Source organism: Manis pentadactyla, chromosome 19, assembly GCF_030020395.1.
Source record: "Manis pentadactyla isolate mManPen7 chromosome 19, mManPen7.hap1, whole genome shotgun sequence".
Taxonomy (NCBI): domain Eukaryota; kingdom Metazoa; phylum Chordata; class Mammalia; order Pholidota; family Manidae; genus Manis; species Manis pentadactyla.
The window spans coordinates 10,908,283-10,925,931 of NC_080037.1; the positions used below are offsets into that span (position 1 = coordinate 10,908,283).

The 17,649-nt window shown below is 58.5% G+C and overlaps 1 protein-coding gene across 2 annotated transcripts; it reads right to left on the reverse strand.

Moving 5' to 3' along the window:
• Nucleotides 1-473: 473 nt before the first annotated feature.
• Nucleotides 474-8,980, reverse strand: EFNA3 (ephrin A3). 2 transcript variants are annotated; one of them, XM_036922377.2, is made up of 5 exons: nt 8,767-8,976; nt 2,565-2,878; nt 2,069-2,134; nt 1,807-1,884; nt 474-1,588 (listed from the first exon to the last, which is right to left on the reverse strand). In XM_036922377.2, exons 1-5 carry the CDS (start codon nt 8,892-8,894, stop codon nt 1,458-1,460), a joined length of 717 nt encoding a protein of 238 aa, XP_036778272.1. In that variant the 5' UTR covers nt 8,895-8,976; the 3' UTR covers nt 474-1,457. The 2 variants fall into 2 exon arrangements, with proteins under 2 accessions (XP_036778272.1, XP_036778273.1); XM_036922378.2 differs by lacking the exon at nt 1,807-1,884 and having other exon boundaries at nt 8,767-8,980.
• Between the last annotated feature and the right edge of the window lie 8,669 nt (nt 8,981-17,649).

Consider the following 17,649-nt stretch of genomic DNA (forward strand, 5'->3'; position numbering starts at 1 on the left):
CAAGTACATAAGAGAATGTTGTATTGCAGTTACAGGTGAGTGAAAATAAAGATGTAACTTTTTTCCTATTAGGTTCACAACACTCCTGAAATCCATACACCCCAGTCAAGAGCCTCTGATTACAGAATGGAGTGTGAAGACAAGGGGAAAAGCATCATTGACTGAGCCTTATACTTCCGGTCATCTGATCCTTACAGCAGCCCTGAGAGAGGTGTGTTCTGACTCAAGTTTTCTGATGAGGGACTTCAGGCTCAGAGAGGTAGGATGAGCTGTCCAAAGTCAACCCGGTCCAGCTCAGGACCCCCTGACGCTCCCTCCACACAGAGGTGCCTCCTTCGGGGAGACAAACCACAGAACAAGGTGTTCAGTTGACCTTTGGCCCCAGAATCCCCTCCCCCAAACAGAACCCGTGACCTGTGGGGTTTAACCAATGTACAGAAGGGTGATGGCCCCCGGAAATCACACACACTCAGTTATTTTTATCTCCAGTTTATTTTTTTAGACTAAGAGCAGAGTATGAAAGTCACAGCCAAAGCACTTGAAAAAGGCCCAGGAGGATGGGTGGGGACCACAGAGGGTGGGCAGGGCGCGGTCCTGGGAGTTGGGTCCAGCTCGGGGACGAGGGAGGGGGCGTTGTTGTCTCACGGTCTCCAAAAGTGTCTGTGCGTTGCATAGGTCCTGTCTTCACAGAAGACAAAAGAGGGGCCAGGGGGTCCCCCAGTGGGAGGCCTAGCCTGGTGGGGAAGGGGTCTGAAGCTGGAAGGGGATGTTGAGGAAGGTCAGGGGGTTAAGGAGGGGGAGGGACTCTGTCCGTCTGTACATTATATATAGAGATATAGAGTCTGTACATGCCTGCCTGGCACCCAATGCCCACCCTTTGTCACCCTTGTCCACTGCCCCAGGGGTGTCTACTTGTAAACTTGGATTCGATCCAAACCACAATCCTGGGAGTAGGAGTTGGGGGAGGAGGACATGCTTATTGCTGTAAACAGGGGAAGGGGCAGTGGGCAGTGCCACCCCCTTGCCCATCTAGTCCCCTCCCCATGTTCTGCCCCTGGAAGAGAGTGATGGGGGTACCTCCCATGCTTCAGTGTTCTCTCTGGGGCATATTGTCTCTCAGGGGGACAATGAGGGAGGGCACCAGGGGTCAGAGAAAGGTACCAGGGGTCAGGGAGTCCTGAGCACTGCCCTTTACGGGCCCCCAGTTTGGTGCCAAACATTACAAGAGTCACAGGCCACCTGGAACCTGTGGCTGTCCCTGCACCTGGTCCACTACAGTGCCCTGTGTGGGGGGAGAGGGGGCAAAGGGGACGGGCACAGATGTATGGTGCAGACCCAACTTCCAGCCACCAGAGGCGGGATCTAGGCCCCACACCTCAGCTTCCCTTGGGCAGGCCAAAGGCTCCCTGCTCTCTCCCAGCCCTGCCCATCTCTCCCAGCCAGGGGATGGGACAGAGCTAGGAGGCCAAGAGTGTCATAAGGAAGAAGGCGATGCCCACTGCCAGGGGCAGGTGTTCCCGCTTGGGGCTGGTCCCGCTGATGCTCTTCTCAAGCTTGGGCACCTGAGGGTTCTCTCCCTCAAAGTCTTCTGTGGACAGATGAATAGACAGACTGGTGAGGGCTGGGCTGCGTGCCTGGTCTGGGGCACGCGGCAGCGGCAGCGGCAGCAGCAGTGGGGCGGGGACGTGACCACCCACGGGGTAGGAAGGCTCAGTGCCTCCAGTTGTATGGCATGCAGGTGAGCAGGCACCGGGGAGGGGGCTGCGGTTCCAGCAGTGGCCACCAGAGGGCGCTGCGCAGACTCACCCAGCACGTTGATCTTCACATTGGGGCCCATGGTGAACTGGGGGAGAGTGGGGACCGGCTTCTCCCCGGAATGCGATGCTGCGGGGTGGGGTGCGGGTGGGGAGAGAGGAGGGGAGAGTCAGGGCCAGGACCCCCTACCCCTGCTACAGCTAAGGAGCGAGTCCCCCTCGCCTGTGCCCTTCCTCCACCCCCAGGAAGCCAGGGGAGCCCCAAAGCGGGGGAGCCGAGAATGGGGTCGCGGCTAGAAGCCGCTTGTACTCACTGGAGGCGCAGCAGACGAACACCTTCATCCTCAGACACCTCCAGTGCAGGTTGTGGGTGGGCGTGGCTGAGGAGGAGACTGGGTCTGAGTCACTTTCTCCCGATTTACACCCCGTGCCCTCACTCAGAATCTCTCCTCACCGCTCCCCGCCCCATCTGCCCCTCTGGGGCGACGTCCTTCAGTAGCTCCCCCACCTTTCGGACATGGATCATGGTGGCTCCCGGGCAACCCTAGAAGCCCCTTTTACATCCCTCAAGAAACTCTGACCCTGAGGTCCCGCCCGGAATGTCCCTTAAACTCTGCGGCCCGAACAGCCTCACGACTCTGTCTCAGCTGAAATCGTGAAGCCCCCCGTCTCCCGCTTCATCCCGGGGTATCACTCCTAGCGAAGGGGACCTCACCGCCGCGCTGGCCGGTCCCCGGCCGCTTGGGACCCCGCCCCTGGCTGCCACGGAGACACGCCCCTCGCCGCCCCGCCCCCTCCGGCGTCACTCACAGATGTAGTAGTACTCGTGGCCGGCGTGGAACTCGTAGCCCAGCGAGAAGGCGCTGTAGCGCTGGAACTTCTCCGAGAACTTGATGGGGCTGTGGGGGGCGTGCGGTCGGTTGCACTCCCAGCGCTTGAAGCCTTGGCTGGCGTTGCAGGTGCGGTAGCCCGCGCGGCTCACCATATACAGCACGTACTGCTCCGCCCCGCCTCCGGGCCCTGGCCCCGCCCCGGGGCCCACCCCGGAGCTGTTGTAGTGCGGACAGTAAATATCCAGATAATCGTTCACATTCACCTGCACAGTGTAGCCCTCTCGCCGCAGGCTGTGGGAGAAAGGAAGCGGGTCAGAGAGAAGAAACCCCAAAAGCAATCCGCTTTCCACCGCACCGCTCCGCAGACCTTCCCCAGTGCCCGCCGAGCCGCCCGGCTTTTCTTCCGAGCTTCCTTTCTCGGTCTCTGTCTCTGTCCGCAGGGCCCTAGTGCCGCCAGTGCTCGCTCTATCCTTCCCGGCCCACTCCTTGTTCTGTCCTACTCCTAGTGGCCACCAGAGGGTAGCAAAGGCGCAGGGAAGCCCAGCCTGCCACCAAAGGCAAAGAGGCGGGGGAGTAGGGTGGAGGGGAGAAGGGAACGTCTCCTTCGGTTACCACAGAAACGGCGCAGGCCCCAGCGACTCCCAGACCCAGGCCCGGATTTCCTCCGACCATCCCCCATAATTCACTACTGGGGAGGAGAAATAGAAGGAATGGAAGGGAAGGGTGAACGTGGGAGGGATCCCTTCCGAGGGATGTGCACCCGCCATCGCCTCTCCCAGCACGCTTTCCTGCCTCTGCCAGTCCATGGCCAAGGCCAGTCCCACAGGACCTACCCTCACGTACGCCTGTGTGGAGGTTTCATGCATATACATGCATAAGTTCTATGGCACACACACAAATGTGCCTGCGCACCGCCCACTCATAGGCGGCGTACACATAGGAAAGCTAGGTTGTGTGTGTGCTGGACTTGCATGCCAGTATTGGTTGACCCCAGCAATCTCAAGCCCTCTCCTTGCCCTTCATACACACACACACACACACACACACACACACACACACACACACACACACGCTGGCACATGTTCTCTGTACAGTATCACTGGCCTCTGTACCTTGAGTCCCACTGAACTCCACCTTGAAGCCACGGGTTATTACGTGCCCCAAAATGTGACACAACAGATCAGGGAGCTAAGGGACTATAACGCCAAAGCTCCATGTGGAATAATGCCAACCAGCCTAAACTTCTGGCCCTATATACCTCCCCTCCCTCCTCAACCTGGGCACCACGACCCCCTTAAAGATGCTAGGCAAAGTAGCGGGCATAGTGCCCAGACAAGATGGCTGTGCCGCTTCCTTCCCTGATCCTTCTCTGGGACACAGAGGGAGATGCTGGGTCCTGTGCAATCCCCACCTGACTTGCTCATCATCATCAAGTGTTGGTCTTACCACCCTTAATGGTGGTACTGAGTGGTGTGGGAATGGGAGGAACATCTGAATGGAGTCAGAAACTCAGAGAAGCAGGCAGGAGTTTCCCCTAATTCCCTCGGAGTAGGCATGTACACATCTTAGCAGTGAGAGGGGGCTGTGGTGGACATGGGGGTAGTTGGCAAAATGTCAAACCACTGGGGTCCCTGGTCCCTGGGAACTCCCTGGGAGGAGGGAGTGGCTCCTCATGTCGTCAGACACCTCCTAGTTTCACAGAGATAATTAGATCCATCTGAGAGAGGAACTTGGAGGCCTGTGCATGGGGTGAGCCTGTGAGGGTCCCTCCCCACCTTATCCTACTTCCTGTCCTTGCCTGTGCCATCCCTCCCCAAGCACTCCCCAGCCTGACAGTAGGGCAGATAGGTGAGAGCTGGTGCTGGGCCACCCCAGTAAGAATGGCACAGCCTCCCTGAGTCATCAGGAATGCCACCAGCCCCACTAGGTTCCCACGGGAGTGATGGGTCACTCAGGCCCCTCCCTGGCCCTGGCACTCAGGTGGGCAGGAGTCTCAGCCTGGGGCACTGGGAGCTGGAAAACGAGTTAGACCAGGCCTGGCTCCCAGCCGCCACCCCAGGTTTGCTTCTCTATCCCCAGTCCCAAAGTCTACTGCTCCTCCCCCCAGGCTCTGAGGAGGGGGCCATCAGTGCTGGGTGCCAGGCCAGAGCAGCTGTACAGCCACATTGGGGCCTCAGGGTTTCCAGCCCTCCTCTGCAGTGCTTCCTCCCTCGGCACTGCCCAGTTCCCCCCATGACACACCCCATTCCAGCAGGGAATAAGCTAAAGCCAGAGCTATTCCTAAGACACCTCGGTTTCCTCAATGGGGGCGGAGACCAACCTTACAGGAAGGTTGCTGAGCACTCACAGTTGAAGAGAAGCCATGTCTTATCTACCCCTGGGCTGGGTGGCAGAAAGAGGCCCTGAAATGCCCCCCAAGCTGGGCATGTGGGAGAAAGACCGGCTTGTGGAATGGCTGTGCCCAGTTGGTATCTGGTGGGCAGGGGGCAGAAGGGCCTGGTGCCAGGAATCCCCAGCCACAACTCCTGGGAGACCTGAGGTGTCTGTTGGGCTTGGCGCTTTAATTGAATCTGTCATCCTCCCAGCCCTGGCAGTGAAGTGCAGAGGGAGGTGCCGCTAGGCGCTGGTGAAGCTCTGCACTAACTCCTCCTCCGAGGCTGCACCTCCCCAACCTAGAGGCGCACCCCCACCCCCTTCCAAGGAGGGGCAGGTGGGGATCTGGGGACTGGGTTGTGCCTGCCTCTTTGCAAGCAGTCTTCTATTCTTCGGCACTTCATCCCCTACTAGCCTCCCACCTCTCTTGCAAATGGAGGGGTGTCCCCTCACCCCGTTATTCATCTCTCCCAGCTTGCACCACCCCCGGTATGCTTTCCCACCCCTCTCTCACTCCTTCAGTGCCCCGCCAGCTCAAGCCTGGTGGGGTGGGCGGCAGGGGAGCGGGGAAGGAGCAAACCTCTCCTCCCAGGGCAATTAAGGGCAGGTAAACAGGGTGTCTAACAAGACGAGGGAGTAAGGAAAGGATCCCAGGGGACCCTCAACTTGTTAAATCCCACCCCCCACCCCCTAAACGCAGAGCTAAAGAAGTGAAGAGGGATGCAAAGATACCGGACCCAGGTTCCCTCCCCTGTAGCGCACGCCCCCAGGTCTGCGTGCCCTATGCCCCATCATCAGGCAAGGCCGGACCTCTTGTGCTCGGTGTGGGGTCCGCGCGCCGGGGCGGGTGAGAGGGTAGGTGGCGGGAAGGTTCGTGGGGCAGCGTGTGTACGCAGACAGCCCGCACCCCTCCGGCGTCCGGGGCGCCCAGCTCTGAGGGGTTCTGCCGTCTGGGACTGGCCTGCAGGTTTCTCCGGCAGCGTCGGGTGGGAGAGAATCCGCGCGCCTCACATCCCCGCCCCTCCTCCCTGCGACAGCGGCGGCGGCGGCGAAGGTTTATTGATCTGCAGCGGCGGAGAAGAGCGAGAGACCCGCCGAAAGGGAGACACACAAAAATGGAGGAGACACGCACCGAGATGGGAGATCAACAGATCGGATTCACTGAAAGGGGAAAGGGGGTGAGACACAGTGAGGGAGAGGAGTCCAGACACCGAGAGAAAGAAGGAAGAGACTGAGCACGGAGAGAGACTTGGAGAAAGGGAGAGAGGCAGAGGCTGAGCCAGGGAGGCCCACAGACAGCAGAGAGGCAAAGAAGAGTATCAGGGACAGGGAAGGGGGTGCAGGGCAGATTCACGGTGACAGAGAAAACAGAGAAAGACCAACAGGGACGTACTAGAGCCTCAGTAAATATTTGTTGAATGAATGTATAAAATGGAAGAGATCAGCAACAAACATTTCAGAGATAGAGACAGGTAGGGAGACTGCTAGAGAAAGATGTTCTGGCGGCTTCTTGAGATAGGGGCGAGTACCTACACCCTTGCTCGATTCTGCAAAGAAATGAAGCACAGGCCAGGGGGGTAGAATATTTGATCAGGGGCCGGTCTCCCTACCCCCTAAATTCAATTCCGGGCTCCGGGACCTCTCAACCTCATACTGAGGCTTCCCTCCAGTATAGTTCCCCGATCCCCAGTTCTGGGCCAGGTTAGGAACAGGTCTCGCCTATTCCTGGGGACCAAACGGAAGGGCTGAGTGGGGAGCAGGAGACGATATCGCGAGGGCATTACCCCCAGGTCTGTCAAAAGAGGCCGCCGCACGTGTCCCACAGCACCCTCCCACGTGACCCCAGGAGGCGGGGTCGCAAGACCCTCTCCACGTGACCCTGAGGGGCAAAGACCCTCCGCACGTGACGCCGAGTGGGAGCTAGGAGCCCAGCTCACGTGACCTGGGGAAGGGGGGCGCGGGAGCCTGTGGCTCGGCCCCGCCCCCAGTTCCCTGGCCCTCTCCACTCCCGGCTCCGGAGCACGTCGCTCTCACGATTTATGGGGCCGCGGCTGCCGCAGTGAGGGAGCCGGGGAGAACGGGCGCAGCGGCAACAAAGGCCGAGGAGGCGAGGCGGGGGCGGCGGCGTCCTCGCGGCCTGATGAGCGCCCGCTCCCACCTCTGCCCGTCCAGACCTGCGGGGTAGCGGGGAAGATAGAAAGGAGGCTGCTGGAACCTGTGCTGCCCCACCCCCTCCCAGGGCTTTCACCTGCGCCCAGGTGTACGCTGGGGAGGGGAACCTGATCAACAGCGTCCCCCACCCCAGGCCATTCCCGTATCCCCCTGGCTCTGGCTTCCCCTAAGAACGTGGGGGTGCCTCGAGGGTGGTGGGGAACTCGGGGGCCCCTCACCTGCGTGCTCTCCGCTGCCCGCCAGACACTAGCGGGGCGGGGGTCGGACGTGTGAGTCTGGGGGTGGGGGAAGAGCTAGACAGGACAGGGGAGTCAGCCTTCAGCGTCCCCCGGAGTTCTCCGAGTCCCGCTCCGGGGGAGGAGAGGCTGCATCCCCACCCCCGAGGTTTCCATGGGAAGCGGGAGGGGGGCGTCGTTGGCTCATCCCCACCCCCAGTCTGACACTCCGGGCGCGAGGAGGGAAGAGAGGGGGAGGCGCGGAGCCCCAAACAACAAAGAGCGGAGCGGCGAGCAGCAGCCCCTCCCCCGGGGGGTTGGGGGTCGCGGCCGCCCGGCTTTCCCGGTCCCTCCCCTGGGTCCTTGCCATTTGCTCCCAAGTCAGCCCCCGGGGTGGAGAGCCGGAGACAGTGCCGCCGCCGCCGCCGCCACCGCCTGGGCAGGTGTGACAGTGACCCCCGCGTCCCCAGGGATCTCCCCCTACACGGAGACACACACGGAGGCGGCCAGGGTGATACACACGGAGGCTCGGCGGGGAGAAGACAAGGGCAGCGAGGACTGAGCGGAATATGGACCTGGCCCCGCAGCCGGCACCCAGCCGCTGTGCCACACACCCCGGGAAACCACACGGTCGCCCTGACACCCGCCCAGACCGCGGCGGCGCCGACAGCCACCCCAGCCCAGACGCGGCCGGCCACGCGGACAGCGACCGCAGCCCCCTCCCCAACCCGTCGCCCGCTCCCACCCCCAGACGATCGCCGACGCAGACACACAAATCACACACGCAGACACACACGCACACTGACAGCCGCGCACGCCCGATCACACTTGGAGCCACACGCCGTCCCCAGCCCAGGCGTGTGTGACACGCCGACATCTCCCTGCCTCCTTCTTTCACCGGTACCCCATGTTCCCATCCTCACCAAGCAGCACCCCTAGGGCTCCCCGACTCGGTGACCCAGCTCCAGCTCATCCCAGCCAGACTTATCCACACAACCAGGGTAACCCATTCGCCTTCTTTCTGAGGAGGTGCTCGGTCGGATTCCTGGCCTCAGCTCTGGACCCCACTTTTAAAAGCAAGAGTACTAGAGAGAACCCCTGAAGCCTTCACTGCCGGAAACAGGTCATCCCTGGGCCCCCCAAGCGCAGAGGCCTGTCCCTGCACAAGGGCGCTCCCAAAGCCCGGCCTGGCGAAGTGGGTGACGGTGGGGGTACTGTGGGACGGGGCACGCTATTCCCACGGCGGGGTGGAGGCCGAGGTGGGGCGGGCTGTCCCCGCACGGCGTCCTCCGCGCGGCTCGGCCCTCCGGGCTGGACCTCACGGCCTCCGAGTTTCGCAGACGCCCGCGGAATATGTGCCCCCTCCCCAGCCGTGGTCTCCGAGGACCCCGCCCCAGGCCCCGGCCCGGCCGCACTCACTGCTGGTTGGAGCTGTTCCAGTACACCGCGTGCCGGTTCCCCAGAGCCCCGCCGGGCCCCTGGGCCAGCAGCGGCAGCAGCGGCACGGGCACGAGCAGCAGCAGTAGCAGCAGCGGAGCCGCCGCCATCCCCGGACCGCCGCCGCCGCCGCCCCCCGACTGAGCCCCGCGCGCCGGCTCCTCGCTCCCAGCGCCCTGCAGCCGCCGCCGCCGGCCCCCGGCCCTAGGCCCCGCCCCCTGGCCCGCCTCCGCCCAGGCGCGCCCCGATGCCCCGCCCCAGCGCGCCCCCGCCAGGCCCGCCCCGCTCCGTCTCGGAGCGCGGCGCTGGGGCGGCGGGAGCGAGCGGCGCGCCCCCCGCCCGCCCTGCGGGGCTTAATCCGCGGACGGCGGCACCGGGCCTTCTGCTCAGGGTCCGGAGTTCCCAGGGGAAGGGTTAGGGAAGCCAGGACAGGGACCTCGATCTCATGTGACCAACATTCATCGCTAGGACGGGGTGAAGGAGCCTTGAGAAGAAGCCGGGGGTCCAGGACCTCGTAACAAGGGGAACGCCCTCCTTTCCGACAGCTCGGCCCTCTGCTCCCTCTGTGCCCCTCTGCCCCTGTGACTGAGGTGTCACGTGGATTCCAGAAGGTGGTGGAGCGGCCCTCCACTGGTGCCAAGGACCTGACAGCTCCTGACCTGAACAAGAAGCTGTTTTTCTTGGAAGTGGGGTAGAGGAGCTCAGCCCCCAAGAATGTCGATTCTGGGTGCTGGAACAGCCTTTGGCAGACCAGGGCCCAAGGCAGAGGAGGGACCAAGGAGAGAGTAAGCTAGAGCAAACTGCTTTCCTGGGACACCTACAAAGGATTCCTCACGCACTCAAGCGGGGGCCCCCCTCCCAGTGCGGCCAGCGGTGTCCCCAGGCATTCTCACTCCTACTCTCATAGATGCTGACAAGAGGGCAGAGGGCAGAGCATGCTGTGTTCCAGCTCTTACCATAGTCATTCATTGTCCTTACTTTGACACCCAAGCACAGACATTACCTACACACGTTCAGGAGAAAAGGCACAGACACCCAGAGGCAGAGAACACAGAAACACAGGCACTTGACACAGACATACAGACATACACACAGGGAAAGGGACTATCGGACAACTAGAGATATGTAGAAACACAGGCACTTAGACACATAGAGACATAGGAGCACACACCCAGCCACACACACAATGACCCACACACAAACCCACGTGTAACCTCGGACATACAGCTCCCTGCTGTCCTGTTCTCTCTCCTTTTCCTTGGAAATAAACGTTAAGGGAAAGGGTCTAGAATCCAGACCTAGGGGGTGTCCACCCTCATCTCTTCTCTTTTGAGAGGCTCAGACTAAGACCAGAAGGACCAGGTCTCAGGCCAGATTCTCAGAACCCAAACCAACCACCTGTGCCCAGGGAGACAGGTGTGATGTGTTTTTCTTCTTTACTTTGGAAGTGAGGACATCCAGACACCCTTCATCTGCTTCTCCTTGGCAGGACAGGGGTCCTGCCCACAAATCACCTTCAGGTGCCGGGTTTGGGGGAGGAGCAGTGCCATCCAGAACAGACCCCGTGCCTAGCTACTGCCAGGCAAGAACAGGCTCTGTCGTCCCTTGGCTCTTCCACCCCAGTTGTGGTGAGATCTCCTTTCCCTTCTCGGGAGCCAGAAAATAAATTAGGCCCCTTGGGGTGAGAATGGGGGACTTTGCAAACAGGTCTCCCTCCCCCCCAGACTCCTCATCCCCAGGGAGATTTGTTTCACCCAAGTGATGCTAACCTGCCTTCTCCAGGTGCCACAAATCCCAGCCCCCTGCCCCCACTCCCTGCTTCTCAAAGGGAGATTTTTCTCTGTAGGGCCTACAGGTGGCAGAGTGGCTGCCCATATGCAAATGAAGTAGGAGCTTGCTGGTCTGGTCTAGGACTTTAGATTCCATTTTAGAAGATGTAAATTCCTATTGTAGAATCTGAGTCCCATTTATGGATTAGGCCCTTTTCTATAGGGCCCAGATACTGTTCTTTTGAACCCAGCACCCCCACAGCCATCCTCCAATAACAACTGGGCCCTTCCCTCTAGAATTTGGAGGCTTCCCTATAGGATTTAAGCAGCTCTGTTGAATGTAAGCCTCTGGTTTTTAAGTTCTGAGACACAGTCCATAGGGCTTAGGCCTCTGTCCATGGGATATGGTGCTCAGTCTATCTAGGCTTCTATCCAAATCAACTGGCTTAGGGTACATCTGGCAAGTGGTGCCTTTGTGCAAAAACAAAGGTGCTGCTTCCTTCAGTGGAAGGTGGCCCTATATGTCTCCCCATCTTAGTGAGGGAGCTTGGGCTGATGACAGCCTTTACTAGCCCCTTGGGCCGCTTCTTTGTGCTATGCACAAACTGCACAACCGTATGTGCAGCTGGGATATGCACTACGGGGTATTCACCTCCAGTTATAATGCAAAACCTGTCTATAGGCCTCTATTTATGTGGTCTGGGCTTCTCTAGGGATTGGGTCCCTGTGTATAAGATCTGGGCCACTGCTGCATGCCTGGGACCTGATCTGGAGCCTGAGCCTCTTTGTATAGCATCTGGGTCATTGAAGGACTCAGGCCTCCATCAGTGGGGTCTAGGCCTTTGTGACTCAAATCTTTCTTGACTGTGACCCACAGTAAGATGATATATATTTTGCATTTCAATACAGTTCACACACACACACACACACACACACATTCACACACACATATTCACAAATAACTGAAAGAGGTTCATGAAACACCCTTACTACAGAGGATGTACTCTGATATTTTTCTTCTGTTCTAGTCTTAAAATTTTTTCAAGTGAAATATAAGGCTGACTGAGACCCATAATAATGACTCCTGATTTCACCACCTCATGGGTCACAAGCTATAGTTTGAAACACTGCTAAATCCTAGTCCTGATGGACACTTCTCTAGGGTGAGGGCCTCTGTCGGGGTTGGGGTTCTTTCCATGGGGCTGATCCTCTCCCTAGGGCCTCAGGCCTCTTTTCTCCTCACCTGCAGGCTCTGCCTTCATTCTGACCCTCAGGCTCGCCAGTACACTGCTGGCTACCTTGTTCTCTCCAAGGACACTGAGTTCAGGCCCCTGGGAGCTCTCTGAACATAGTGCCTAACACCATCCCCCACATGCCCGCCCTGCCCACTGGGACCAAGGAAGCAGGGAGCTGAACAGGTTGGGGACAGAGAGAGTACTCTGGCTGTGTGGCCCAGGGGGCTCCCAGGACATGGGGTGGCAACTGCAGAGCTGAGCTGTGTTCAATAGATCATGGAGGCTAGGGCCTGGGGGAGGGGAGGCCAAGAGGGAAGAGGGGCCATGAATAAATAATTCATTAAACAAATAAACAAGGAGCCTGTGAGAGCGAGATCTGGGCATGTGTGTGAGTAGGAGAGGGAGCCGCCAGCTACAGACATGAAATATTCACAACCTGTGCCTTGCACGGAGCCTGTGTGCCCCAGTGCAGGCAGGCTGTTGGTATGGTCCTAACATGGAAACCTGGGTGCCAACAAGGAGGGCGCTGCATGTGTCTTCCAACTTAAGTGTGTGTGTCAGCACAGCTACATGGAGATCTGACGTCATGAGTTGACATGGAACCACACACACGACTACAGCAGGGAACAGGTGCCCTGATGTGTGGGCCAGGACATAGGAAATAAGGGCACAGGGCTTGGTGGGTGGGGTCAGGGTATAATAACCTCTGATTCTAGTCATGCCCTGCTCCCTCTAAAGAGTCCATCAAGTTAAGAAGCTTGAAGCAGAGAAGATCTCTGGGGTGTTGCACTAGAGGTGTGTGTGAATCCTCTGAATGTGCTTCAAGACAAGCTGAGAGGAAGGCAATGTGACTTAGCAGCTCACAGGATGGACTTGGGTTCAAATTCCAGTTCTACCGCTCGTTGGCTGCGCTAGTCACCTAACTCCTTTGACATCTATAAAATGGGGATAATAATACCCTATCTCAAGGAGTTGGTTGTTATGAGGATTAAGATCCATGTCTGGGAAGCATTTAGCACAGTGTTTAGGGCCCACAGGTGCTTGATTAATGGAGGACCATTATTGTTAAGAGGTTATCTCCTGAGGTCTGCCCACCTAGACTAGCCCCAGACTCTCTTTTCCATTCGTTTTTACCCATCTCCAAGCTTCTCTAACAGCTATCTTAGTGGGAGGGGTGACCTAGGGCTTGGGAAATAGGGATGGGGTAGGAAAAGATGGATGGAAGCAGGGGGAGGGGAAGTTACAGCCAAAAAAGGAAGACCTCATCCTTGACAGTGCGGAATGAGGGGGTCCTTGACTTTCTCAGATCTCAGACCCCCCTCTTAAACCCTCAAACTCTCCCTAGATCCAGCCTCTTTTCTCTTTCTTGTTGCCAAAATTTAGTTTTCTGGCAAATGGCTTCAAGGACATAGAGCAAAGGAGGGTAGAGGTCTCTGAGCAGCTTCACAACCCCCACACGGCCCCCAGTCCTCACTGCCAGGGCGCTAGCCCCCACCCTCTGCCTACAGCCCAGGACTTCCCTGGCAATGATGGCTATGTCTGGGCAAAACCCAGAGAAGTGGCATCCAAAGTGGGTGGGGAGAATCCAGGCTGGAGAGAGTCACAGAGGGCCAGGGTGGAGTGCCTGGGGCCTGCCAGTAGGCCCAAGCATTCCCCAGCCCTCTCCTGTCCCCTGGAAAGGATCTGCTCCCTGTGGGAGAAAGCCGGCAGACAGGTCTGGGCCGGCCTGCTCTTCTACAGACAGAAGAATGGGCTGGGGGAGGGGGCCTAAGATCTTGGTGGGGTGGTGGCTATAACCTCCATGTCTCTTCTGGGGAGCCAGGGGCTGTGTAGACTATGGCCTATACATACCCTACCATATAGCCTGAGGCCCAGCCCTTTGCCTCCCTTGGCCAATATGCTGCTTCTAGGGATCCAAGGGTCTGGGCCCCCAGGTGGGAAGATACTGCCTGCCCACCCCTTCCCAAAGAGCCAACATCAGTTCGCTACTTCCCCTCCCCTGGGCTGGGCAGGTTCAGGCTAATCTGCAAAAGAGCTTCACAGCAAACATTGATCTGTAATAAAACCACAGTGTGTGTTCAGAAGGGATTCCAGACACAGAGAGATGCAGACAACACACATACATACTCACACGCATATATACAGATGTAAAACACACAGCTCAGGGAGGGCAGACACCAGCAGTCCTGAAAACATAACTAAACATGGACCCACACTGAATCAAACACACAGCATTATTAGTTCTACACATTCCCTCCCTGCCATAAACTTTGTCCTTCAAAACCTAAATTTTCTCTGACAGCCCATTTTTCCCTGTGCTCCACAACATTTTGTACATAGCTCTATAATAGCATTTGCACTTGGCATTATAATTATTTGTTGACCAGTTAGTCTTCTTGAGTAATCTGAAGATTCCTTAAGGGAAGGGGTCTTATCTTATGCAAATGTGTATCTCCAGCATCTAGCAGGCAGCCTGGCACTTATTTCGTAGGAGTAAGTGAGGTGCTTAATAAATAACTTGAATTGATGAGCAGAAGAATGAATGCATTCAGACAGTGGGACATCTACACCTAGATCCCTCAGAAGAGTACAGAGGATACCCAGTGTGTGCTACCCAAGCCTGGGGTCCTTCCCTCTTGTGCCCTGGTTGCTTGACCTTACTGCCTCAGCTTCCTCAAAGGCCATTCTTTCTTCCTCTGCTCACTGTGAGACCATGAATTGGAGTTCCACCTGAGGGCTGGCAGGCAAGGTAAGGGTTAATGACACCTCGTTAGTGTTTAATTGGAGGAAGGAAGCTACCCTGGCACCAGACAGGTGGGCAGGCCTGCCCCTGGCTGGAAGCTGGCATCCCTGGTTCCAGCAACCTGCCAGAAGTGTGGGTGATTTGGCCCTGGAGACCCTCCACCTAGCCCGGGCACCTCCCCCAACTATTTGCTTTGCCAATTTAGTCTCTAGGCAGTACAGACCAGCCCTCCCCATCTGTCACCCAACATCCAGAGGGAGAGGCAGACTTCTTGTCCTTTCTGCTTTAGCTAGGCTGTGCTCCCTCCCACCCAGGAGACACTGGTGGCTGGGAAGACGGGTGGGGTAAGGAGCTGGACAACCAAGAGAGAGACTAGGCAGCCGCTAAGGGATAGATTCGGGATACAGACAAGCGACAGGCTGGGGGTTTGGAGATGTCTGCCCAATTTGACCTTAAATGAAGAGAATGCAAATGAGATGCAGAAGATCTGCAGACGAACACACACGAGTATCTCAGAATTAACATTCCAGGAGGCAGCAGCTCCGCACTCAGGACCCTAAGCTGTTGCTAATTCTCCCTTCCTAACCCCCCTGGGTTAAGTTGCACTGCCCATTACTTGAGTGAGCAGAAGGATCTCAAAAAAGATGAGCTGGGTTGGGCTAGGACTGCAGAACCTGGAAAGCTGAGTTCCACCTCGGCCTCCCCTCCCCCGTCCCAAGCAAGCACCACCCAGGATGCCACTGAAGCAAAGACCACACTCCAGGTTACGTTCGGACGCACCGTCGGTTGCTATGGGGACCTCCTCCAAAGTCCAGACCTGAACCAATGGGCATTGCCTCTGATGACCTCATGCCCCAGGCCCCAGGATTCTATTGGCCATTTGGAAACCAGAGTGCCCCTGTCCAACTGCGTCACTGCTGGGGATCCCCCGACGACCACAGGGGATATGGCCGACTGAGAGAAGGGAGCTCTGGGAGATAATAATTCGCTGAATGAATGAATGAATAAAGAAAGGAAGGAAGAAATTATTGAAAGAGTAGAAGAAAAAGGGAGAGGGCACATAAAAAGACCAAACCTTCAGGGTTTAGCTTCTAGGGAAAGAGGGCGATTTGCAACCCTGGAAAGTGTGAAGCAGGATCCGGGTCGCGGTGACTCGGTTTGTCAGGCTCTCGGGACTGCGAGATAGACTGACACAAAGGTGAGGGGAGTTTTCACTTCTGCTGGGGAGAGACTAGGGCAGCCCAGCAAATTGAGGGCCCCACCCTCGGCCGTCTAGCGCTGCTGAGTTTAGGGGGAGATCGGTGACGCCCCAAAACTTGCAGCCTGCCCAGCCTCCTGGAACCGCACCCCGGAACACGCCTCGAGGACTTCTCATGGGTAGGGCCCATCCCAGAAGACTGCCCAGCGCCTTCAGCCCGTCTCGGCCCCAAGAGCAGACTTGGCCTTTGCTTTACAAGGGGACGCACCCCGGACTGAATCAGCTGTCAGCGCAGGGCCCCGGCTGTGAGGGGAATGTGTAGATCGGGCTGGCTTGGCTCGAGGCCTGCGGCTGGGTGGGCCCGAGTTTGCGGCCCCACCCCACCCCCTCCCTCACTAGTGCGCGGCTGCAGAGGTGTCCGCCCTCGCACCTGCAGGGAGCTGGGCGGCCGGCGAGGGCGCGTGTCTGTGTCAACTATGCGCGTCTGACAGAGTGAGGGCGTGTGTCTGGGTGCGGGGAAAGCTGACTGGGCCCCGCGTCTCTTTCGCACATGCGTTCTTATCAGCAACGGATCCGCGCGCCGGCCCCAGACTCGGGAGCGAGCGTTCCCGGCTTATTCCGAAGGAGGGAATGTCTGGGGCCGCTGGGAGCCTGGTGAGACCCCCGCCACAGTCCCAGTGCAGAGCAGGGGCTACTAACCTTCTAACCTTTGCCCCTGCCCGTCCCGCCTACAGTTTTTTTGGAGAGGGGCGAAGATAGCGGTACAGTGGGTTTCCACGGCGACGCATAGACACCTTCCTAGATAACAGTAGAAATGGAACTCGAACCCAGGACCAGAAGGCTGAACCCACAACTCATGCTTCAGCTCAGACTCCATCTTCTCCGCGCCTCAGTCTCTGGCCTCCGCCAAAGCGCGCGGATTGGGGTGCGGACCCGGACGCACAAATACGCAGGCACCTGGACCTACAGTCATGGCATTTTCTCAAAGTGGCCTCTAATGAGGGAAGGAGTTGACACGTGTCTGCTCCGCCCGCGGTTCCATCCTCCACCCAGGCCTCTGCCAGAGCAATGGAATTAACTGAGGGGGGCCTGGGTCCCACGTAGGTGTGCAAGGGGGTGGGGTAGGGATTCGTGATTTCCAGCATATCGGTTGTCAGTCTCTGGACCCCCGGCGTCCTCCGCGCCCTCCCCCGGCGTGTTCACACGCCGCTTCTCACTGCCGCAGCTGGGTCGAGCTCATCAGCACAACATCCACCTATCGATCGCTGGCTCAATGCCAGACGGGCCGGCACGGTGCCAGTGGAGGCTGCGGGGCACTGGGGCGGTAGGGCACAGCTGCGGGGAAAGGGGCGCCCTTTCCCCTGGCTCCACCCAGGACACTGTTCAGAAAGCGGGCCCCGGTTGGGCTTGAGGGGATCATAGCCCTGCCAGAGGTGGGAGACAGTGTGGGACTGAGAGCAAACGGGGCCCTCCCTCCTCGGCCCCACCCCCTCCTCCTTATAAAAGCGAAGAACAAAGAGGCCGCTGGGGAAGGAGGCTTTGATCTGACCCCACCTTCCCCTTTCTAGGCCAGGCACCGCCCAGACTGCCCTTGGGGAGGTGGAGGGACACCCAGCTCTCAGGCGCCCAGGCATCCGGAAACCCAGGTGCTCAGAGGGAGCACGGCTACCCAATTGGGTGGGCTGTCAGGGGTATCCGCCCCCTCCTCAACACAGGAAGCCAGCCAGGGAGGTGGGAGAGGGTGCCAAGCTCCGCAGCTGCTGTTGGCACCCACCCCACACTGCCCAGAGGGGTGCCCACTGAGGTCTGGCATGGATGGCCTGGGCACAGCTGGCACGGAGGTCAGGCAAAGCCACACTGAGAGCAGAGGCTGCAGGGAGTCCTGGTGTCAGGGAAGGAGCCAGAGGGCAGGAGACTGGG

Excerpts from the sequence above, each read along its gene's own strand:
- EFNA3 (XM_036922377.2), bottom strand. The coding sequence starts at position 8,894 with ATGGCGGCGGCTCCGCTGCTGCTACTGCTGCTGCTCGTGCCCGTGCCG. Across the intron at positions 2,135-2,564 it reads CCACGAGTACTACTACATCT|CCACGCCCACCCACAACCTG; the intron begins GTGAGTGACGCC and ends TCTCCTCCTCAG. Across the intron at positions 1,589-1,806 it reads TGTGAAGATCAACGTGCTGG|AAGACTTTGAGGGAGAGAAC; the intron begins GTGAGTCTGCGC and ends ATCTGTCCACAG.